Source organism: Molothrus aeneus, chromosome 7 (assembly GCF_037042795.1).
Source record: "Molothrus aeneus isolate 106 chromosome 7, BPBGC_Maene_1.0, whole genome shotgun sequence".
In the NCBI taxonomy this organism is placed as follows: Eukaryota; Metazoa; Chordata; class Aves; order Passeriformes; family Icteridae; genus Molothrus; species Molothrus aeneus.
Window position 1 is genome coordinate 12,026,956 of NC_089652.1, and position 23,357 is coordinate 12,050,312.

The 23,357-nt window shown below is 41.9% G+C and overlaps 2 protein-coding genes across 3 annotated transcripts; one reads left to right on the forward strand and one right to left on the reverse strand.

The window, feature by feature from the left end:
- Nucleotides 1-29: 29 nt before the first annotated feature.
- NIF3L1 (NGG1 interacting factor 3 like 1) lies at nt 30-5,271 on the forward strand. 2 transcript variants are annotated; one of them, XM_066553397.1, is made up of 6 exons: nt 30-575; nt 1,285-1,447; nt 1,896-2,022; nt 2,400-2,586; nt 3,893-3,976; nt 4,845-5,271. In XM_066553397.1, exons 1-6 carry the CDS (start codon nt 155-157, stop codon nt 5,027-5,029), a joined length of 1,167 nt encoding a protein of 388 aa, XP_066409494.1. In that variant the 5' UTR covers nt 30-154; the 3' UTR covers nt 5,030-5,271. The 2 variants fall into 2 exon arrangements, with proteins under 2 accessions (XP_066409494.1, XP_066409495.1); XM_066553398.1 differs by having other exon boundaries at nt 32-575; nt 2,400-2,538.
- Nucleotides 5,272-6,458: 1,187 nt separating this feature from the next.
- On the reverse strand, nt 6,459-23,291 carry ORC2 (origin recognition complex subunit 2). Its single transcript, XM_066553070.1, has 16 exons — nt 23,195-23,291; nt 22,125-22,265; nt 21,754-21,840; nt 20,767-20,856; nt 19,462-19,493; nt 18,225-18,282; nt 17,168-17,352; nt 16,464-16,562; nt 15,422-15,531; nt 12,688-12,820; nt 12,192-12,288; nt 10,405-10,551; nt 9,309-9,480; nt 8,969-9,030; nt 8,160-8,278; nt 6,459-7,566 (listed from the first exon to the last, which is right to left on the reverse strand). The coding sequence occupies exons 1-16, from the start codon at nt 23,289-23,291 to the stop codon at nt 7,480-7,482; spliced, it is 1,716 nt and encodes a 571-aa protein (XP_066409167.1). The 3' UTR covers nt 6,459-7,479.
- Nucleotides 23,292-23,357: the final 66 nt, after the last annotated feature.

A 23,357-nucleotide genomic window follows, 5' to 3' on the forward strand; every position in this document is an offset into this window, starting at 1 on the left:
GGCGCCCGGTGGTGCCGGGGGTGGGCGGGCAGGCAGGCAGGCGCACTGACCGGCAGCGGGGCAGCGTCCGCAACCCGAGCGGCCGTGGCTGCTGTTTGGGCGGCGGGTTCCCCAGGCCTAGGCCGGCCTGTGTTTGCTCCGCACAGGTCCCCGCATGCCGCTGCTCCGCCCGCCTCTCCAGCGCGTCCGTGCCTTGGGCCGCCCGCCCGTACGCGCCCTCATGAACCTCCGGGAGCTCGTTTCTGCCCTGAATGACTTCGCATCCCCCGCTCTGGCTGAAAGCTGGGACAATGTGGGATTGCTGGTGGAACCAAGTCCTCCCCACACTGTGAACACCCTTTTCCTCACTAACGACCTCACTGAAGAGGTGATGGAAGAGGCAGTGCAGAAGAAAGCGGACCTCGTTCTTTCTTACCATCCTCCTATATTCGCACCGCTCAAGCGAGTAACGTGGAAAACCTGGAAGGAACGGCTGGTGGTCCGAGCCTTGGAGAACAGAATCGGGATTTATTCTCCACATACGGCATACGATGCCATACCTCACGGAGTTAATAACTGGCTAACAAAGGGACTGGGTGAGATTCTGTTAAGAACAAACAAAATTATTAAAGATGTATGCTATTTTAGGTGGGATCTTTCACCATTTGCCTTCCAGCTTTTACAGGTGTGATTTGAGGACTGTTTTTATTTTTCTTAATATTTTTATGGCACTGTAACCTTAAATACATTTTAGGACATTTATCTTGGTGGTACATGCCAGATAACAAACACAAGAGGATATTTTCAAATGCATGACTCTACTATTGGATGTATCTGGAACTGGTGGAGCATATTTATTGTCCACTGTGGTTGCAATAATATCACTGACTTTAAATCACCACCTTTCATTTATAAAGTACAACATCTCAATATTTGCAAAGTATTTAAACTATGTGAAGTTATTTTAGATTTTTATCCTGTATTGTGGCTCACAGATGACAATAGCTGCATCTTTTCCAGCCTGTCATACAAACTAGGAACTCTTTTTGGTTTTGTACAATCCTTAGGATGAAACTGATGGCATTAAGAATGGCAAATAATACATATCCATCAGCTTCTTTGGACTTAAGATAGACTGTGCCTAATGGAGACAGGAGAATGAAAAGCCTTCAGTTCTGGTCAGGAAAAAAGGATTTGAGTGCAAAATTTGCATCTTTGTGCCAAATCTCTTAAAGATAAATGCTAAAACAGTGTTAGAATACTTACCCTGCTTTATAAGCCAGGAATCTTGTACTGTTTTCTCAGGCACCTGTACTTCTGTCCCACTGCATCCATCAACTGCGCCAAGCTCTCCAGCTGAGGGCACTCACCGGGTAGAATTCTGTGCAGATGCTGAGCATCTGGATGCAGTCCTGTCCAAAATCAAAGACATCCCAGAGACCTCTTGTCTCACTACTCTCCCAGTCAGGTATCTCCTCCACTCTCTACTGTTGTATTCTTCCTATTGTTTGAAACAATAAGTTGCTGTATTTTCCTGTTCTAATAATTTTGTTCCTCTGTGCATTGCTGCTGTATTTTCCAGCAATAGAATGAGAAACTTAAGGAATGATCGTCCCTCTCTGGGCAATCTATGTCATGCTAAATGGTAATAGCAACTCAAGTCTAGCATCACACAGATTAGGGGTGTTAAAGAAGAGTATTAACAGGAAATTTGATGAGGACATTTGAGTTAAATTCCCCTATTTGTTTCTTCCAAGACAAGTCTAGGCTTGAAATTACAATACTGCCTTTTTTTCCTTTCTCAGCAGTAGAAAAGCCACTGGGATAAAATAATAATTATAATCCTGTAGTATAGTAATTACAATGCCAAAATTTTACCTAGCTTCTTAACAAGCACCAGGCATGTCTTTATTCAGGGTTGAAGGTGAGGAACAAACACGAGTCAGTCTGAACTGCTCTCAGAAAGCACTGCTGGAGGTGGTGGCATTATTGTCCCAGAACAGCCTTCTTTATCACAAGACCGAGATCCTTTTACTACAAAAGGTAACAAAATCATAAAATTACTTTCTGTGAATGTATTAGTTGTGTGAGCTGAGTACCTTAAACACTGAAATGTAGTAGTCAGTGGCATCACAGCTTTCGAGTGCTGCCCCAGTGCTCTTGAAATACTGGCATATGGGAATTGGAAGCCACACCCATTTTCCAAAGCAATCAAACTATTTATGTGGCCTGTACTAATTCTTAAATCAGTTCCAATGGCTGGCATAGTTCATACGTTACATTTGAGAACATCACATACATACTTCTTTGTAAAGTTCAGTGTTGTTCCTGCAAGCCCAATATACTCATCCTGTGCAGTGTGGAAAGCAATGCAAGCATCTGGAGTCAGCCTTCTCACAGTAATTTTCATTTTCTTTCAGCCTCTTCTTCCCCATACTGGAATGGGACGCCTGTGCACCCTGAGCGAGCCTCTCTCCTTGTCAGACACAGTGGAGCGCATCAAAGGGCACCTGGGGCTCTCCCACGTCCGCCTGGCCCTGGGGGCGGGCAGGACACTCGGTAAACGGGCTGCGATCCTCCTGGCCCTGGGGGCGGGCAGGACACTCGGTAAACCGGCTGTGAGCCAGACTGCCTGCCAGGACTGGCACTGCAGGAACACAGGGAGCAGCAGTGGGTGTATGACAGTGGGAAACACTGCTGTCTTCACTGGGTTTACTTCCAAGAACTAGAAAGCACTGTTAAGAAACAGCATCTTAGAATTTTCAGTCGCATGAAAAGAATCTCATCTGTATTTTAATGGGACTCTATATTACACTGGCTGATGTGGTGAAGAAGGACAGTACAAGTTGAATGAAAGATATAATTTTTTGTAATTTATATAATGACTAAATTTTTTTTCCTGCCCAGGATATCAGGCACAAAGGTGTACTGTTTGATTGTATCTTCCCTTTTGCGACTGAATGTTAAAATTCAGAGCATTTTTAAGAGTAAGACACTCTATGTTATCATTATGAACACAGAACCTTGTTTTGATGAAAGGTAAGATAAAGAAGATGAACTAGCTCAAACAGTGGGGTCATTAGTAAGATGTGGAGTACACATCCTCTTATCCCAGCTACCTATCCTAAAGTCCAAAGACCATAGCTGGTAGAATTTGTGAGAGTAAATTTGTTGAGAGCTCTTTGTAATTTAGAAGGCAGAAATCTTATTAGACTGACAATTGCACTAAAAAATTCCCAAACTACTTCAAAGCCTCTTTTTATGATGTGGTGTGACTCCACTTAAATCAACAGTAATTGCAACACAACATACTGTAAAACCTTAATAGATTTTGAAAACTCCCTGTGTTGTGTGTCCCCTCTCCTTAGTGAATATATGTGAAAAATGAAAATTCGCGTCACTGTCATATATGTAATAACTTGGAATTAGCAATCACAGCAAATGGACAATTTTTATTGGCATGGAGCAGCTTTCAGCTTGCATTAAGGCTGGCCTTCTGAGAGCTGAAAGTTAGGAACCAATATATCTCAGAGGCAAAGTGCTGCCTTAGTGGCATCATTAGTTGGGAAACTAATGGTGGTGGAACATGAGTCCTGCGAAGTGTAGTGGCCTTCAGAAATCTAACTAACACCTCACTAGGAGAAAGGCCACCAGCAGCCAGCCTCTGTCCTGGAGTTTTCTAAAAAGTTTCCTGCCCCTTGGGAAAAATCTACCTTTCACAGAGGATTTTGCTGTATTGTCAGAGGTGTTATAGGCCCATGACTCTTTCAAACTGACAGATGTGTCTCTTCCTCCAACAAATTTACATTGACTCTAAAATCAAGATAGTAGTTAACTGAAACAATTACTAGCAATACACACGAGGGCTCAACAAAGGGGAAGGAGTTTAACTGTGGCACATTGTATCCTGCAGAATCACCAGTGAAGAAAGTTGCTCTGTGTGCTGGTTCTGGGAGCAGTGTCCTGAAGGGAACAGAAGCTGACCTCTATCTCACAGGTAATAGACTGCTGTTTCATTATTTTTTAAAAAATAGTCATTAGAGAAAAAAACAAACCCCAGCAAAAAATAAGAGGGTTGACTGGCTTTTGAAAGATTTGACCACCAAGAACTACCTGTTATTTATAATTGAGAAACAATTGGTTAGTTATTCGAATGACAAACTAACATTAAAGTAGAAATAACGTGGATCAATTGGCAGTGTGGCACAGTGAAAGATACTTGAATTAAAACATTGATTTACAGCATTTATCTCAACAAAAAATCAGTGCTGATGGCAGTGAGCTACAACTTTCATTCTGTGAGTTTCTCCTTTGCCAACGTATATTTCCTCTTTTCCCTACAGAATTCCCTAATGCAAAACAGAATATAATGTAGTCTACAGAAGCTTCCAAAGAAACACCATAGTGTGTCTAGCCAAAGGGCCACTTAGTCCATTATTCTCTCGTCCAGCAGTGGGACAGCTGTGACAGCAATGTGAAAGCTGCCTTGCATTCTGTAGGAATTGCTGCCCTTTCTCCCCCTTGTGTGTAGCCCTGCAGAGCTGACCCAGAACTGCTTTCCTCCATCCTCTTTCCAGACCACTCCGAGCATTTTTATTTTCTGCCCAAATTGGCAGAATTTACAACTACTCAAAGATGGCAAGGAATTTCTGTGGTTTGACCCAGCTGCATACAGGGTCTTTCAAAGGACCCTGGAACAAGAGTGTTCCACTTTCCTACTGAGCAGGTTGTGTTGCATTTCCATTATGGCCTATATTCCATTACATCACCAGCTTTTAGCTGAGATGCTCCATACATTGCAGAGACCTGGTTACCTGAGCTGTACCATTTGTGATCTCCATGACATTTCTTTCTCAAAATGGCAGGAGAGATGTCCCACCATGATGTGCTGGATGCAGTTGCCAATGGGATAAGTGTTATTCTATGTGAGCACAGCAACACTGAGCGAGGCTTCCTGTCAGAGCTGCGTGATGCACTCACCATCCACCTACAGAACAAAATCAACATCATTGTGTCTGAGAAAGACAGAGATCCTCTCCAGGTGGCATAGGGGGAAAAAATTGGAGAGAGAAAATTCAGTCAATAGTGTTATCTTGCACAGACCTATCCAATTGCAGAGCTTAATGAAGGTGCTTTCAATTGGTCCAGTACAGAATGATTGTATTATATGGTACCTCAAAGTCTGGGGTAGATTTTGTCATGTCAGAAAAATAAATGTTTGTTTTGGAATACCAAAGGTTCATTTACTTGATTATTGGACTATACTTGAATAAATTTACTGTTACTGCTTCATGTTATGAGATACAGTTGATAACCATGATACTCAAGGAAAAAATACATTACTTACCTCCAGATTTAAGTTTATGCAGCAGTTCTACCCTACTACAGCTATGTCAAATCATGTCAGTGCAAGCCACTGATATTTTATCTAACAAATTTCAGAAAGAGTAGTTAATGAAAGGATGGACATCAACTGTTTGCATTAGCAGTTGTACTAAGGCAACACTCAGATGCAAATAAATACAGAACAAAAAGCAAGTTGTTGGTACTAATATTCAGTTGCACAATCAACCACTAATGTAGCTTTAAGACTTTTCAAAAGAGAGATTCTCAGTTCAAAAAAGCTTTGTAAAGTTGAAACTCAATTCCTTAACAAAGCTGTAAATTCACGTGCCTTTGTCATTTTCTTTTAAAAACAGTTTCTGTCAACTGTGGCTTTTAATTACAGGATTGCTAAAACTGAACAAGTAGTATTTTCACCACTGATAATGAGTTTAATTTTCCAAGTTAATTTTTTCTGTTGAAATTTTTTTTTTTAAGAAAAAATCTCACAGTTGTATACCCTACCATCTCTGGATGGTAAATATATTTCATTAGAAATTTGTAAAGATGTTAGCTCTCTCCTTTTAAGTTAATAAAAGTAGTTCATCAAGCAATGTCTCCATCTAATAATTGCATGTCTCGTTCCGCTTAAATGTATTTAAGTGGAAAGAGATGACTGGTTTATCTGAAGCTACCTAGGCTACATAAAGGTCATAATTCTTACCAATACCATGAAGGCACCTCAATATGTGAAAAGTGAGAAGGAATTTCTTCTATCCCAAGTAAAGGGAAAGGACCTATATGAAGAATCAAGTTGACAGTGGGGTAGGGAGATACTCTAGGTTTCTAATACAAAAGTCAGGCCATACATCTCTTGCTTCTGTCAAGTACCAGGGTGAGGGGCAGATAAGGTACTATTGCTCCATGGGATGTTTTGGTTCTATTTAAAAGCTATATACTGGTATTAAAAGGTAGGCAAATTATTCTTGATTTTGATGTAAGAAACATTTAAAATGTAAAATATTTCTACTCAGTAGTTTGAAATCTTCTGCACAGATATTTGACATTAATAATGAAAATGAAGCTTTTGCACAACTGCCAAAAGGATCTCGATCTTCCTGTAACATAAAAAGATTGTGAGAGACAAGACAAACTAATGAAAATTAATAAAGTACTTTATTTGATTGATTTGAACTATTACAACACTGAGCTGTAACACAGCTACCAAATATTAGGCATAGAGAGTCCCTGAAGTCTGGCTGGCAGACTACAGATGATGGAACTATAGAGCTTCCTCCCACATAACTGAGAAAAAAAGAATTGAAGAAAAGATGTCAAACTTCAGTAGTCTCCCAACCTCTAAAAGCTTAAAAAAAAGGGAAAGCTTCTAAGTGGCATTTAAGGCCTCCTCCAGGATCAGTGGGCATTCCTGATGTAAAAAATATAAATATACAATCAAGCTTTAAAAAAATAAACGAAAAAGCTTCATAGCCTCTTCATATTCCTGGATTGCACCTTGGAAAGTAGCAGGCAATGACATGAGTCCATCCTAATTTTGATTATCTAAATCTTATAAAAGGATGTTAGTTTGGGACAAGTCCTTCAGTTTTATTGCCAGAATTTACTAAGTCACCTGCAGCATCCCAAACCCACTCATATTCTTCTTTCCTCATGCAGTCAAGACAGGTCTTGTAGCATTATAAATCTTGTCTTCATACACTGGAAGCTAGTTTTGTCTAAATGGTAGAGGAGTACTGGATAGCACTCAGATGGGAGAATTTGCACCACTAGTACAAACTAAAGCTCTTGACCATCTTGTGATTTGCACTTCCCAAGTAAATTGCTCCAATAAAACCTTCATGTCTACTGAGGTAGAGAGCAGAAGGCACAATCTCACCAAGTTTGTTTTTCTGGCTGTGAGGTTGGATGCACAGATAGGAAGAAGGCATTGTCTGAGCTAAGAGACAAAGCAGACAAATCCAACCAGAGCGCAAGAGAGGCCTTGCTTACAGAATCATCATTCCAAACTACCTGAGGCAGTTGAACAATGAACAAGATTCATTAGAATTATTACTTATCAGTGCAGCAGCTGTGAGGCTGGAGAAAGAGAGATCTGAGCATAGGCCCCTCTCCAGCAGCCTTTGAGAGCAGTTGCTGTAGACACTGAGGACACAGATGTTACACATCTTCATCCTCTTTCTCTAAGAAGTCGGTCAAGGTACTGTCATCGACAGGAATTAGTAAGTATTCCACACCATCAGCTCCCTGAGAACAGACATGCACAGACATTGTTGACACCAGTGTACAGTGCCAGGCAAGCAACTAGACAGCACTGCAATGCTAGCATTTATCTGCAGTCTGGATTAGAGCTAGACAGCATTCTGAACAACTACATTACTGAAAACCTGGAATAGTTCACTGGAGCAACACAGGAAATGCACAAATACTGAGAAAGTCACTAAATGAGAAAACTGATGGGTTATGCTTGTCTGACACTACAAAGCTCCTCAATACTGTGTTCCTCTATCTTGTACTGCTATACTGCCTCATTATTATGACAAGTCTGCATTCCTTCCTTACAGAAATGGAGGTAATAGTATTGGAAGCAGACTGGCAGGCTCCATAGTCTGCTACTTCTCACAGTCTTCAAAGAAGACATGTAGGTTGCTGAATAACCAAAGCACACTGTGTTTCTATAATCCTCTATCCATGTAAAGGGTGCTGACAAATTGAAGGCATGGAAAGAGCTGCAATTACAGAATTTCAGCCCCTTGCCAGTTCCTACGTGCTTAAACAACACAGCAAGTAAGCACCCTTTTTATTCAAAGTGGCTGAATAGAATTCTTCCCTGGACTCACCCGCTTGGTCCGGATCAGCTTGTGGTCCCTGAATTCTGTCAGCTGTGCCCTGAGTGTCAAGTCACTGTTCACAAGGAAAGCCTCCCGACACTGCTGGTAAAAATCTTGGAAAGACAGCCCTGGAGACAGAAAAAGGCAAGAACAAGAAACTGAAGTAGTAAGATTGTCAGGTTTTTCCAGGTCTAACACCACATATTATCCACCTGAAAGTCTTGCTTTGGCTTAGACCAGAGTGGCTACAGTATCATCACCTCTTGCAAGTATACAGCCAAGGTAATACTTCAATAATTAATGGAAAACAGCTCAATTAACATTTGAGTCACCCTGCTGCCTAATGGAATTTTAATAGGACTTTAAATGCACTTTCTACAATCATTAATTTCTCTGAATTTCCAACTCGTCTATCTTGCTTTCTTTACCATTAAAATGTTATTCATATCCTCTGCAACACCTATTACAGACAATGACAGAATATTCCAATATATTCTAGAAAGCAGGGGTATGTCAGAAGCCATTTATATAGGACATTTAAGTGCAAGTTATACAAATCCAGTCTTCATTTTAAATTTTTAAGCCCACAGTCCCTCACCAACAGTCTCAGTCATGTCTAAGCATGTAAAAGGCAGTCCTTCAGAGCCAGCCAGTCTATTGATTTCCTGAGTCAGACACAGTGCCACTAGAAAGACAGTGAGCCTCACTGAGACAACTGTTCGAGCACTTCTGTTGCTGGATGTGTAACCTGCATACCAAAACCCAGGGCTGCTGTGAACAGCAACAGCCCAAACAAATGAGAAAAGGTGGGTACCTACCTGGATAAGATGGATTGTCCTTTTTCTCCAGCTGGTGCTGAGCAAGCAGTCTGAATATCCCTCTAAGTGAAAGGAGGAAAGGGGAAAATGAAAATAATAATATTTTTTAAAACAACCCAAAACTCCCACAGCTAGAAAATATTAACTAATTTTGCCTTATGCACAAAGAACCTGGTTGTCAATCTCATCACTGGATAAGACCTGCTATCCAAATTTAAAGTAACCAATCAGCTGGAAGCCAGGTCCTACCATCTTGGTCTGAAACACTATTATCAGAAAACACAGATTGCAAGGACTGGGTCCTTGGCATGTGCTACTGTGAAGTGTAACAGTGTCTTACCTGGCATTGAGAGTGAGGCTATGCAGGACATGCATTAGGGAGCTCAAAGCCAAAGATCCAGACTGTTGTACTAAAAGTGAGTTCTCATAAGAGGTTTCTTCCACATAAGGATTAAATGTGGTTGTCTCATACCAAAGCCAGTTATAGAGGCTCAGCTTTGCCTGATCCCACACTAGACAGAGAGAACAGAAAGAGCAGACAAAAGTGGGAGATTTATGTTTTCTAAGGTGTTAAACAAGCAATATTAAAAAGCTTGTAGTTCTGGTGTAGGACTGAGGAAACAATAAATATATGCTTGTGAAATTCACATTACATACACCCTCATAACTGCAGTTCCAGTAAGATAAATTCTCAGCAACAAAACATTTGCAGGCATCCCTTTTCCACAGATACATTGTAAATCCTTCCAGAGTCAGGAGTGTGCAAACAATTTCTGGCTGTAGCTGGAAGCTCTAAAGCTCTACCTAGAGACGGGGTAAAATAGCTGAAACAAGACCCTTCTCAGAGTGTGTGGAGATTCCTCCCTTGAGTGGGGATACCCCTCAAGGTTACTCCTCCAGGCTGAGCTAAAGAGATCTGCCCATAGTTGTTGGTATGGGTGAGTAAAATCAATTTCTACTTGTATAGTTTTTGCTAGCTTTAATATAATTGCTTCAATATTGCTTTAAAAAAGTGAACTATACTAATTGTTACAGCTACCTGTGCTGTGTAGTAAATAATTCTGATTAGGATCTTTTAGTCTAATCATAATAGTAATCAATATAAGTAAGTTATTTAAGTATATTTGCCATCCTTAATTATCCAATCTCCAATTCGGTAAGTTCCTAATATCAAGCGGTGCCAAAAGCTTGGAATCTATTTGTATATTATGGTTAGTGGTATTTCTCAGTATCTTTAAGCAGTTTTGGTTCAGCACAGCCACACTCCCAATCAGGACTATACATACATCAACAGATCTGTTCCACACATCAACAGTAATACATACAAAGTAATAGTAATCATAGTAAGCAACATATGAGCTTATGAAACATGCTCAGCAGCCCCAAAGCAGAACACAGATCCTTCTCTTGGCCAGAACAGGCCCAGGGAAACTCACTGAGAGGAGCATTGATGTGATCAATAGAGGCAATGAGGTAAATGCTAGGCAGGGAGGATAACTGTGCAAGGATCTGCTGACTTCTTTCTCCTCTCAACATCTGGCTGTCCAGGTTATGAATGAGGACATAGAGCTCTAAAGATGAATCTGCAAGGTCAGAAAAAACAGCAGAGAAACAATCAAAGAAACTGCGCACAAGCTGGTTTCCCATTCCCAGTGCAGTGTAGCACAAGTTTATTTCACCACTCTCCATATACATCACTCCAATATTGCTTTCCTTGTACAACATAGTTTGAAGCTATACTGGGTGTTTTTGAGCACCTAAAAGGGTTTTTCTCAATTCACTGTCATCAAAGTTACAGGATTGTTTTTTTTCAGTTTAAGCTTTTCTGTTATAATCCACTTTCCACTTGCTCACAGCTTTATCAGGAATTGCTTCTTTAGCTGTGTTTCTTTTGCAATTGAAGGTCACTGAAATAAATTTTAGAATGGAAGACTAAGCACAGTTTATTCAGATGCTTTTGATTTACATGACTAGGATCTTTAATCACCTCCTCACAGTAAAAATGCATTTTCTATTCAAGGCTGGATCCAAAGCATCTTAACTTCATTGAAAATTTTAATAAGTTCTGACAAAAAGTTAGAGACCTAGCTCACATAATGCAAATGGTAGATGTTAGAATTTCCAGCTAGCTTCTTGCTGCTGTACTTATCCCTGGGAACAACTGTCATAGACAGGTAGAAGAATTATAAAAGAAAGGCCTCATAAAATCAGGCCTGCTCTGTTAAATTAATAGCTAGCCTGTCATTTCTTCTAAGTCCAGCTAAGTAATCTGCAAGTTCCCATGCGAAAACAATCTTGGTATGAGAGCTCATTAACACAAGAACATATTCTTGGGTGAAAAACAACTAGCATCTGCATAAACAATAAGATCGGTCTCATGAGAATCAAGAAGAAATATGTAAACTAGCTAAAAATACAGAAGTTTGATAGATATGCAAAATACCATGTACTGACCAATGAACTAAGTGTGAACGTATTGTCCAGCAATAAGATCTGACACAGGGCCTCCTGATAATCCTATATGACCCATACAATAAAATTTGGCTTTTCCTGCATGAAGAAAATGGAGTCTTGGTTGATTTATTCCAATAAACAACCATTTCCTGAGTCCAAAAACAATTCTAGAACTGTAACCAGTTTTTGGGCAAATCCATACATAATTGCCTGCCAATGAAACCAGTGAGATCAGCAATAGCAGACTGCAAGACTGACTTATGTACATTCAGGTGGGAACTGCTGTTACCCTGCCTTTTTCACTTAGTCCCACCAGAAATACTCATAAGGTAATGATGAAAACCAGAATGTAAACACTGAAACACCAATGCCATGCACAATTACGATTCCGTGGCTATCTGTGTATGAATATACAAGCAGTAAGACAGACATTCAGAAACAATTCAGCAAGCCTTTTCTGAGGCAATACCTGTTTAATTTTGCTTTTGAAACCAGTTCTAACCTGCTTGTTTGCCACTGCTGTCCTGCTGTGAAACACTGACTGAGCTAACAGCTTACATGGGGCTGTTACACATGTATGTACACAGATACTCCTAGTGCATGCATGTTCTCATATATGTTGCATACATTACAAGCAAAAAAGTATACTAGCTACAATGCACTAAGAAAGTGTGACTGCCTCTATAAAAATTATAGGGGAAGAAAATGTCCAGGCTCTCTTAACAGTAATAGACTCTAATGTTTTTATGCATAAAGTTAGTCATTTTACCTTCTTTGAACCTTTTGGTAATGAATTCTAGTTGGTCAAGGGGGCTGCGGAAGGTCCCTATATGGTCCAAAACCTCCTCTGTGATGGAGTTGAGAATCTGAAAAAGAAAACAGGAGTTCTTTATGAAGGGCTCTGACACCAAAGTGCAGAAAATCTTAAACTGAGCCCTTGGATACCTTGTGAGAGATAATCTGATTATTACCATAAAATCCCTAAAACAGTGAACATAAACAAAAAAAATTATACCCCTTCTCAAATCAGTGACATAAAACAAGGCTTTAGAGTGATGAATATCTATTCATGACAGAAATTACTGCAATTCCTTGGAAAATGTATGGGATCATTTCTTCAAAGTATTAGAAGAGAGAGGAACTGCTCTACAGAGTCTGTTGCTATAGGGTGCAGCAGGTTTCCTTAACATTTTACATTGAAAGACTCTAGGGGTATCTGTAACACAGGATGATTACATAAACCCACAAGCTTTTCCCCCACTTACAGATCTCACAGTGATGCTGGGGAAGTATCCATTAACCACCAGGTGAACAGAATCCTGGAGCAAAGAGGTACGAAACTTCTCCAACAGATCACGCTTTGAGCCAAGTCCATAAAGCACAATATTGAAACCCAAGCTGCAGAAAAGTGAGCAAATACACGGGATCAAAGAAATCCAAGTCTGGTTTAGGTCCATACATTCATTAAGCAAAACGATCCACTACAATCTTGGTGTTAAAAGTTTCACGTTTTGTCAACTCTGGGCTTACCTTAAGCTTACAGCTGATAAATAAGGTTAGCTACAAGGAATCTGGAACCTGGCATCCTAGCAAAAGAATCATTTTAGCCGCCTAGAGGCTCATAAACTTAGCAAAACATGAATGAAAGAAAATGCTGTTGACTAAGAACAGAATACTTGATCTCCAACTTCAGGTAAGAAACGGTGATCAACACTCAGATGCATCCCCTCACCGAGTACTTTTATTACATGTTTACTACAGGTCACAGTAATTACAATAAAAAAAGCAAACCTTCATACTGGTTTCCCACTCTGATCCTCAGGCACAATTTCAAAACAAAATTACTCTATACTCAGGTCTATTCCTTATCCTGATTGTTCCACAGAAAGAGAGGCAGGAAAGCATAAAGACAGCACGGTATGGAATTGTAGAGACCCAGAAGAGCTGACTTCAGTCGTATCCCTCACCCTCTTTCAGGCTGCACTATGATGTGGGAAATGCTCATTAGGCCTTAGCCTTGATGAACTGCACCTAGACTAAACTCCCAATGTGTTGTATGCCTAAAAAAGCAGTTTAAATTGAGACCCTTTTGAGTTCTCCCTTATGGGGGGCTGCTGCATATTCAAGTGCACTCTCTAACAACACTTCAAGCAGTGGTCTAGAGTGAGATCTTTTTGAGCTCTCAATTCCCAGAAGGTAATTGACTGATAGTATGTCTCAAACACCAATAACCAGGCGGCTGTGAAGCCAACCAAGTGGTAACAGACAAAAATAATTGGTAATAACCAAGGACTACTGGTACTAACATGCTGTGAGAAAAAACAAATTTTGGCAGGAGAAGGGGGCCCAGGTGGAAACAGGGCAAAGCCTTTCCAAGAGAAAGAACAATGAAGTACAGTGCTAACACAGGAATCACTGGCAGGAAATGGGACTGTAAGGTGGGACTGTGACTACTAAAGAGCCCCAAAGCCCTCTGACCCTTTTCCAGAAAGGCCCAAAAGAACAAACTGTGCATGGTAACTAATTAGCATAGAAAGTGACAAACCTGTCTTTGGGGCAGAGACACCTGTCCATAAAAAGACATCCCCCCTGCACAAGCTCAGGTGATGCCCCCCAGACCCTGGACATCTCATCAGCTGAACCAACACAGCTGGATCATAACTTATGACCTGGATCAATGCTGAATCCCAGATCACCATTCCTTCAGCTGGCTCAATGCTGGAGTGATGGCTGGTGAGCTATTTTTTGCTCTTTAATTCATCTCTCCTTTTTAATATTAAGCTCTTTAGTTTCTCCTTTCCCTTCATCCTGCCCCTTTATCCAAAACCCAGTGCTGTGTGCCTGTATAGTAGGTTAGGGACTACCATACCAATTTCCATGATTTCCACACTTTTCCGTGAAAGTGTGTGATTTACTAATAAAACTCTATGATTTTTATGGACCCTCTGACTTCTGTCATAGCTTTTGACCAATAAGCATTTTTGAATCTTAAGCACTTCTTTACTTTCAGGAGTGGGTCATCACAGGAGTCACAATGCTTTGTTTAGGTTTGAGAAGCAGGAAAAGCATTATCTTGATTAGAAAGAAGAGTATCAGGTTACTCAAATAGCACTGGGCAAAGGTAAGTTGTTGAACAGCTGTCACTGCCTTCATTGTCATCAAGGGATTTGTTTCTTCTGCTCTGCCAGATACATCTTTAACCATTTGCCCAGATCACCAAGTGACAGAACTCCTCCTCTTGCAACTCTCCAACTTTCAAAGCTGATGTCTTCTCCATACTCTCTGTCTTCCCCATGGATCACAAATTTCCTTATATTCCACTTCTTGTAAGCTTCCAAGGGTCTTTCTCATCACCAGTACTGGCTCCAGCCTCAGGGGTGGTGGTCTGCCTTCTTTAAGGTGCTTCAGAATCTCAAAGGTCTCTATAGTTTCATTTGCTTTCCTGAATGTTCACCCTTCTCCTTCCCATGAAGATACACACAAAGCCAAATAAAATTTATATTGCCAGTGTTTCCAAAAGCATTAGGGTTTCTTCATGCCCAGATCATTAGGTACCACAGGCACTGAAATAAACTGCTACACCACTAGAGATAGCCATAGACTGAAGATGGTGAGGGTGGGCTACTCACTACTAACTTGCTGCTGAGAACAAAAATGATTCCTCACAAAGAGCACTTTTCTCATAATTCATTTCCCCTGTTCTCTCACTATTCATGTTCCCTGTTTGTGAATGCTCTCTAGCTTGGTTTAGAGAGGCACAGGCAAGCTAAGCAGCTGAATGCAACTTCATTGCACTTCAGACATTCAGTTCAAGGAGTTAATCAGATAGGATTTGGTCTACAGGATGTGCTAAATTAAATTAATGTCACCCACTTTTAAATTTAAGCAAACAATGAAAAAAATTTCCTCCTTAATTCATCCACAGGATGTTACAGACATGAGGGGAAAAGGCAGTGCCTTTTAACTAAGCTTCTTCAGTGATTCCCCTTGGATACTTACTGTAATTGCAGCATCCATTTGGAAAACAAGGATTCATGTTGCTGGTTAAGGTCTCTAATTTCAGCAGCATAAGCAAGTGGAGCATTTTTCAAAAGATCATGCAGTGTTTGCTGTGTTGAGAAAGAGATGACAGAAATTCAAAGTTGAGAAGAAGCAAGAGAAACGCCTGAAGTCCTTAAAACACCCTCGAGCATGCTCCCTTGTCTAGAGAGAACAGTTTTCATTGTCAGTGCACTCAGTTTGTGGTTAGTTTTTTTTCTCCCCATTAAGACCCCACTAGGCACAGTTTTACTGCTGGAGATACAAAGCAGAAATTAAGTAACCTTATTATGGTAAACAGCAGCAAGACTAGGACTAAAACAAATGACACACTGTGTATTTTTCTCTTCATGCCAAGTATGGAAAAACCACTACAGGAAAACGGATACACATGGAGCTTACACATCACCAAGCACTGTACCAACAAGATACAACATCACATCCCTGGTCATGGGAACAAAGGCTCCAATCAATATGCTTAGCAAGGGTTCAGGTGTTTGTCACTACAAGAGAAAGCTCAAAATGCCCACCATCTCAAAAAAAACTACAGCAGAAAGGATATAATTTGCAGCTGATAGCTCAATGTTGAAAAGCATCAAGAATCAAAGGATTAATTCAGCTTTCAAGATATGCTGTGATGATGATGTTTAAACAGTACAGTAGCATGATAGTCAGCATCAAATCTACACTGGCCTCTCTTTCTCTTCAATTTTAACAGCTTTGCTTCCCACTCCCTTGCAGTAGAAGACAGTTGACACTGGAAAGGCAACTGCAATGTATCAGACAAACAAAGTACTGAGAGACAAAACTGCTAAACCTTCAACTGCTTTGAAGACATCAGTAGCTTTAACACTGTAAGCCGTGATTTCCTCCCACAGCTGTTATGAAAGAACTTGTTAAAAATCCAGATGTTACTTTGGGCAGCAATTCCAGATAACAGCAGGGGAACACTATATCATAGGAATCAAAAACCCAGAGTCGTGTGACTCACTATGAACAGTACCTGATCCAGTCTCCTTTTCCGCAGTTTCTGCAGCGTTCGGTCTGAAGTGAGCACTTTGGAACTGCTGTGAGCTTCAAAGTATTCCTCCACCAGATTGCCCTATAAAAGGAAAGCAAGGTCAGCAACACTCCTCCTGTTATCAAGTTACCCCTCTCCCTAAGATGGCCAATGAGACAGAGGGCAAGGGTGAATACAGAAAGACAGAAAATATTTGCAAAAATGGCTTCTATAGCAACATTCTGCCAAAGCTAACCTAGTCAGATGATTCTTTCCTGAAGAGAGAGCCAGAAAAGAGATTCTGAGAGAGATAACATAACAGTAATTCTTAATTGGTGTGGGGATCCCGGTGCTGGAAGGAAGTAAGACAATTAAGCTGAACACCAAGCCAGAACAGTAATGTGCACTCCTTTTGGTACTACAGGAATCAATTTCTTCATCCTGTCCCAATACAAGGTCTCCTGCTCCGTGGACATCTCAGACTTCTCCTTGTGAGGCTGCTGATGCCAGCTGGGTTAGCACACAGGTTCACATGGTGCCTATCCACCAAGGATTACTCAGAAGTACAGCAAAAGCCGGCCCAGCTGGTCTGATCTGAAATGAGTTCAGCAGTTCTTCCCCACGGTCAGGTGAGGTCACTAACAGCTTATTGTCACCATACATTCCTTCATGTTTGCTAGCTCAGGGGGATATTTTTGCACACTCACCATCTTTTGCTCCTTATTTTTTTTGGCTAGGCTGTTTCTGGGAGGAGGTGTAGATGCAGCCTTAATTTTTGCTGGAGTCTTTTGATCTGATAAAACAGTGCTGACTTCCTTCTGTTCATCCTCATCCTCCTCCTCTGAGCAGGAAGCAGAATACTCACTCTCACTTTCCAAATAGGGATCTGGAGCTAGAGCATAAATTTTAAGGTTAAAAGCCAGGAATGACTTCTTACACAGAATTCATTTTGCACCATCTCACACACATTCTCTAGACGTTTTACAAGCACATGAATTCTTAATGTATTTCACAGAAAGGTAAAATCAATGCTTAAGAGAACTGCAAACACATATGGCCATTTCTTTTGCAGTTCTAGGATCACAAAGTATTGTTAAGTAAAGCCTCCTCCTTGATACCAACCAAGAAACATCATTGTACCATAAAAAGAGACTAAAAATGGACAATGGAATTCCCAATTTCTCTTAGCATCTCTATGTCACTTTTCCCAAATGCCAATCGAGCAGGCTGAGTATCTTCTACGTCACACTCTGCAAACAAGTTGTAAAATACCTCTGTTAGCAGCATTGATTGAAGAGCACAGATGAAATCTGGCTCAGTCTTGGTCTCTCAACACAAAAGAAACAGAAGATGAAACATCATGTACTAAACTCTCCTCTGCAATCATTCTGGTTTAGCCAACCAGTTATTGGAAATACTTTGACATGGACATCCCAGCCATCATCCAAAAGTTTTATGCCTGGTTCAAACAACTGGGCCACACTAAATGTCAGCACAGGTAAGATTACTGAAAGTTTTTGATCATATTACTGAAGTTCAGTAACTCTGTGCTTCTAATCCTTCCACCTCTCACCTTAGCAGCAATCAGCTGTAGAGGAAAGGTCTACATGGATTTCCTTAAGGACATTTCTACACTCTCTGCAGGATAAATCAGGCTGTTTCTGTCACACTACTACCACAGACAGAAGCTCAACAGGAAAACACTCTCCCTTGAACACAGTGACTCACTGATTGTGGCAGCTGACAGCAAAGGCTGATCTTTACCTGCTAGTCTCTTTCTGAGTCTGTAAGGTGTGGAAGACACAAATTCTTTCTTTTTACTCTGGAACAGCAAAGAAAAAACATGCATTAAAGAAACATCTCTCTCCTCTAAACTACCCTCTGCCAAGCAAAGACAGGTTACATTTCCAAACTATTTCAGCCCACATGAAACTGGGAAAGCAGAGGCAGTTAAGTATGGAGAGTTCTTGTTTTCCCATTCAGAGGGAGATAGGATCAAAGTTCCAAAAGGGGCTTAATTCTTTCAGCTCAACATGGAGAGTAGAAAACTGAAATCTCCAACCAAGATCCCAATCTTGGCCTCTCAGGAAGAGCCAAACCAAAGCAATGACAAAATGGAAATGCTTCAGTCCCCACAGCAGTCACTTTCCACATCAAGCTGTCTACTCAAAGTCATCTGGAAGTCCTCTATGAAAATAACAACCAGAATGACAGAAGACCACTCAGCATACTAAGCCCAGAAGTACAGCAAAGCAATCCAAGCTGCCTGGGCTCACCAAGTTGTAGTGTCACATTTTCCTTACATATGTTTAAAGCACAGGCCTGACTTGGATACTGGATCAAGTCTGCAATACTTAGGAAATACTTTTGTTGATCCTGACAAAGTGGATGTGAAATCATCAAGCAGTGACTATGGCATCCCCAAACAGCATGTCTTTTTCAGGTGTATCTCATCCTGGAACCTCATACCAGAAAAAACTGTGCACACATTTCTGCTATGATGCTGTACTATTTTAGAAAGCCAGTTCTTTCACTCCATAGCCACCACAACTGGCAGTTCTGCACTGTATCTCTTCTTTATAAACCAATTGGTAAGTAAGAAACTAAACAGCATCACAGTTCTGGAACTCCTGTTCTAACAGCATTTCTTACAATTAGGGCTGTTTCTTCCTTTAGTGAGGAACTGGAAAGCTGTGAGTTTAACCGTATATGAAGGGATTATCTAGCATCTTCACTTGTGTGATGCAAGAAAATAATTTCCACCCATGACAATTAAGCTGTCAAATCTATTATTTGCCCACTGACTCCAAACCCCATAGTCCTGATTAATGGTTCTCACTTAAGTTACTCCTTCTGGTTAGAACAGAAGAGACATCTCTACTGTGGAGTATGCTTTTCAAGGTCCTTTCTTTCCAAACTGCAGTAATTGGCTAGTTCAAGTTTTACAGGTGGGGAAAAAAACCCAAATACAAAATCCAAGCAATGTAAAGTCATTACTCACCCTCTGCTGCACTTTGTTTGAACTTGAACGTTCTGAAAAGGAAGAAACAGCATTGTACAGAGTACTGCAAATTTTCAACACTGGCACAAGATGGTCCATTAGAAAAACAGGCATTCACTGTTCAAAGGTACACTGTGCCAGAATATCAGCTCCCTAGATAATTAATCCTGTGAGGGAAGCCTCCAGTTCCTCACAGGCAGGCAAGGAGAGAACAAAGAGTTGCTGGGAGGAATGGGTTAGAAGTGGAAAACTGGCAATGAGAATTGTAAACACGCTCAAGTGACCATGCAGCTGGGGATAGCAAAGACTCAAACAGCAATGCAGAAAAACAGATATACCATGTCTATTGCTGTTTACCCTGTATAGGATTTGGGAAGTAGAACATCTGTGTATAGGTAACGTAGGTGTTTGGTAGGTCTGGAGGAACCCTAACAGACAGATCAGAACCCAGTGAAGATCCCAGCATGGGGATAAACCATGCGTGTGCAAAACCACTGATAGACCAGTGTGAACAGCAGGCTGGTCCTAGCACTGAACCACACATAAGGGTGCCTGCATCTCCACTCATGTCCCTCTGCCCAGGTGTTGCTTCAGGAAGTTAATAGAAATAAATTTACTCTTTGCATTCTGGCTGTGAGTTTGTGGTGGCTCTAGAAGCCTGCCAGTGTCAGGTCACACAAGAGTCAATGTTATTACCACAGAAGGCAGCTGCTAATTCCTGGTCACAGCTTTGGGAGGCCAGGAAGGAGGAAGAGACTCCAGCAGGAAGGGATGAAGCTGAAAAATGAGCTAATGTTCTCTCCCTGAGCACATCAAACTCCATTTCCAAGCATAAATGCACATCCTCTTGCCCATGTTGACATGCATTGACTTCTCCCACCTGTATTTCTCCCTATAGCACTAGGTGTTAAATATTATATAATAAAGTGTGAATTTACACATGAACACCCACACACTCCTACCCAGTCAGTGTTTAACACACCAGCCCAGCTCGTAGCTCTCTCAAGTGCAAGTATTTCTACTGAACAGAAAGGAAGTCATTAATGTCGCAGCAATAGATGAGAGACATGTTCATGTTTCCTCTAGAGCAGCAGGGCAAAGAAGAGATCTGACACCCAGGTGAAGCACAGGCCATGCATATCAAACTGTTCAGCCCATGTGTTAACCTGAATACTTAAACCCTGGTGTTAACTAGAATACTTAAGCAGGAGAGAAGCTGGACCTCAAGCATCCACTCCACCACCCAAAGACAAACATAACCCCCACTCACTCAGCTTCAGTTCCCCAAACCATCACAGGACTTACTGCTGCTTTGAGGGGTTTTGGCCATCTTCTCAGGGCATTTGGAGTCATCAGGTGCCACATTCTTTTCTGGTGTCTGGGCTAATTGAGAAGCTGTAGGAAATAGGGGGAAGGGAAGGAAGGACATGTCAGGTACAAAACTTCCAGCTCTGGCTAGTCAGAAATGGAGCCATACACCTGAAATGCTCTCTTCATATTAATTCCCTAGATATTTCAGGAACTTCTAGGATTTTCTAACCCTAAAGGTGGCTGTATTCCTCAGCAAAGATTTTCAAAGGCTGAACTCACCAATTAATTAAGTTTACAAATATGGCTGATGGCAGAGCACATTTTGCTCCCTGGAAGACCACATGTCTTTGAATTAGAGCAAGGTTTGGTCAGGCTCACTTAGTACTATAAGACTGCTCAGCTGGACATAACAGATCATCAGATATAGCAGACACATCAGCTCCCCAGGAAAAACTATTTACCTGTGTCTACTCCTTATCAGTACAAACTGAAGTTGAATGACTGATGTGAATCTGAAATACCCTGCTAACAGTTCCTACCATTGTGTGACCAACAGCCTATTCCATGTAACAACACTGGGACTAACAGACCGTCACAGTATGACTTTCCTCAGTTTTCAAACTGAGTCATGGCTCCAGGAGGCAGCACCAGTGAAATCCCCCCTGCTGCAGAAGGAGGTCTAAGATGGGAAACACAACTTCCCAAGACACAGCAGAAACTAAGAGGCACCAAAATCAGTTTCTGTACAGTGATTCAGTAGGATGTTCCCTCTCCCTCAGCTCATCCTTTGTAGGACGTATCATTAGCTGTGACAAATAAACACTAATGAAGTTCAGATGATGCTGGACATACAAGGATTGTTCATGTGAGTGACAATCCCTTTCAAACACCTTATCTGAACTGAAACAGTCCACCCTCTCTGGAACTGCCACTTTCTGCTAGCTTCTCCTAAGTCTGCAGAGAAAGAAGAGCAAAACATACCCAGTTCTGCCATTTTATTGGAGCGTTTGGGAGTCTGGAATGAGTACACTTCACCACCACTTATATTTGAGCCATTTCCCACTGGATCTGTGAAAAGACATGTTACTTGCAGCTATTTTAAAAGCACTGATAATATTCCCAACCCAAGAAAGATGGAATGTAACATTTCACTATTTGGCTTTATACTGCAGGTGATACAAAACAAATATAATAATAAAATCCTAGAATCATAATCTTCTCTTCTACCTGTTACCACAAGCACAGACAGGGCAGATTGAGCCCTCAAAAGCAACTTCACCAGCACTGTACAACCCTAACACTGAAAGAATCTCCTGAAGTCAGAGATGTGTTAGGTTTTCCCCTGCTAATACCTTGGGCACATATTCCAAGAGCAGCAACATAGTTCTCTTCCAGGATCTCCTGAGCTTCGTTATCAGAAATATTCTCAAGCTTCTTCACAAATCTCTTGACATTGACACTCAGCTGAGCCTTGTCCTTCCGTACTTTAGTTCCTAGAATTGTAATAAAAGCTTTAACCTCCTGCCATTTCATTATTTCTATTGCAGTAGTACACAGCCACCCAACTTAAGAGACCAGGCTCCTGTTATGCAAATCACTCAACAAATTCAACGCTGAGACGTCCTGCTAAAAGAACAGCTGGTCAATATTTGACCCTATAGCCATTCATCCCTCCTCCACCACAAATGCTGGCTCCTGCAGTCCATGAGGGTAAGACACCCATTTCAGTGAACACCAGCTCCACAGAGAGGAACCGGAGAAATGACAGTGGCTCACACATCACAGTATCAAATTGCATGCAAAGGGGATGGTACTCATCAACCCTTATTTTTACCTAGAGAAGAGGAACAATTAGAAAATACCTCGCCCGTAGGCTGTCAGTACACTCATGGGAGAATGTAGGCTGAAAGCCCTCTGGAGACCATCTGCTTGACCTTCTGCTCAAAGCAGTATCAGCAGTGAAGTCTGAAAGAAATGCTCTGTGCCTTGTACTGGCAAGTTTTAAGCATCTCCACAGAGGCTCCCCAGCTTAAAAGTAGTCAGAACTGCAGCAGAGCACTCCTACAGCATACACCTGCAGCCTCATTCCGCTTTGCCCGTGCGAGTTTTAACCGCGTCAGGCCCGAGGAGCTTCCCGGCTCCCTGCGCCGCTGCCCCGGCGCCCGTACACGCTGCTGCGGGGGGAGCTGGTACCGAGAGCTCGTACTGCAGCCTGTCCAGTGCCGGGCTGGGACAGAGACACTCTGAGGGGAGCAGTCAAGCGGGGCAGAACGACCCCAGAGGCCTCGTCCTCCTGCAGAACCCAGCTCGGGTGTTGCAGAGCCCCTTTCCCGGGGCCGGCCGCGGCTGCTCGGAGCCCTCTCCCAGCGCCCTGGGAGCAGTGGGCGGCACTGGGCTGGGCTATGCCCCGGGCCGGCTGTACCTGCGTCGTCGGAGATGTGCCTGAGGACGTCTTCGTCGGGCACGAACTTCACCTGCAGGGAGCGGCGGCTGCCGCGCATCCCTTCGGGCCGGCTCATGGCGGCTCCCCTCACGTGGGCGCGGCCCCGCCGCCGGGGGGCGCTGCCGCCGGGGGGGCGCGGACC

Excerpts from the sequence above, each read along its gene's own strand:
- NIF3L1 (XM_066553397.1), top strand. The coding sequence starts at position 155 with ATGCCGCTGCTCCGCCCGCCTCTCCAGCGCGTCCGTGCCTTGGGCCGC. Across the intron at positions 2,023-2,399 it reads AGATCCTTTTACTACAAAAG|CCTCTTCTTCCCCATACTGG; the intron begins GTAACAAAATCA and ends ATTTTCTTTCAG. Across the intron at positions 3,977-4,844 it reads AGCTGACCTCTATCTCACAG|GAGAGATGTCCCACCATGAT; the intron begins GTAATAGACTGC and ends TCAAAATGGCAG.
- ORC2 (XM_066553070.1), bottom strand. The coding sequence starts at position 23,291 with ATGAGCCGGCCCGAAGGGATGCGCGGCAGCCGCCGCTCCCTGCAGGTG. Across the intron at positions 19,494-20,766 it reads CAAAACCCCTCAAAGCAGCA|AACGTTCAAGTTCAAACAAA; the intron begins GTAAGTCCTGTG and ends CTTCCTTTTCAG. Across the intron at positions 9,031-9,308 it reads AGCCTCACTCTCAATGCCAG|AGGGATATTCAGACTGCTTG; the intron begins GTAAGACACTGT and ends CCTTTCACTTAG.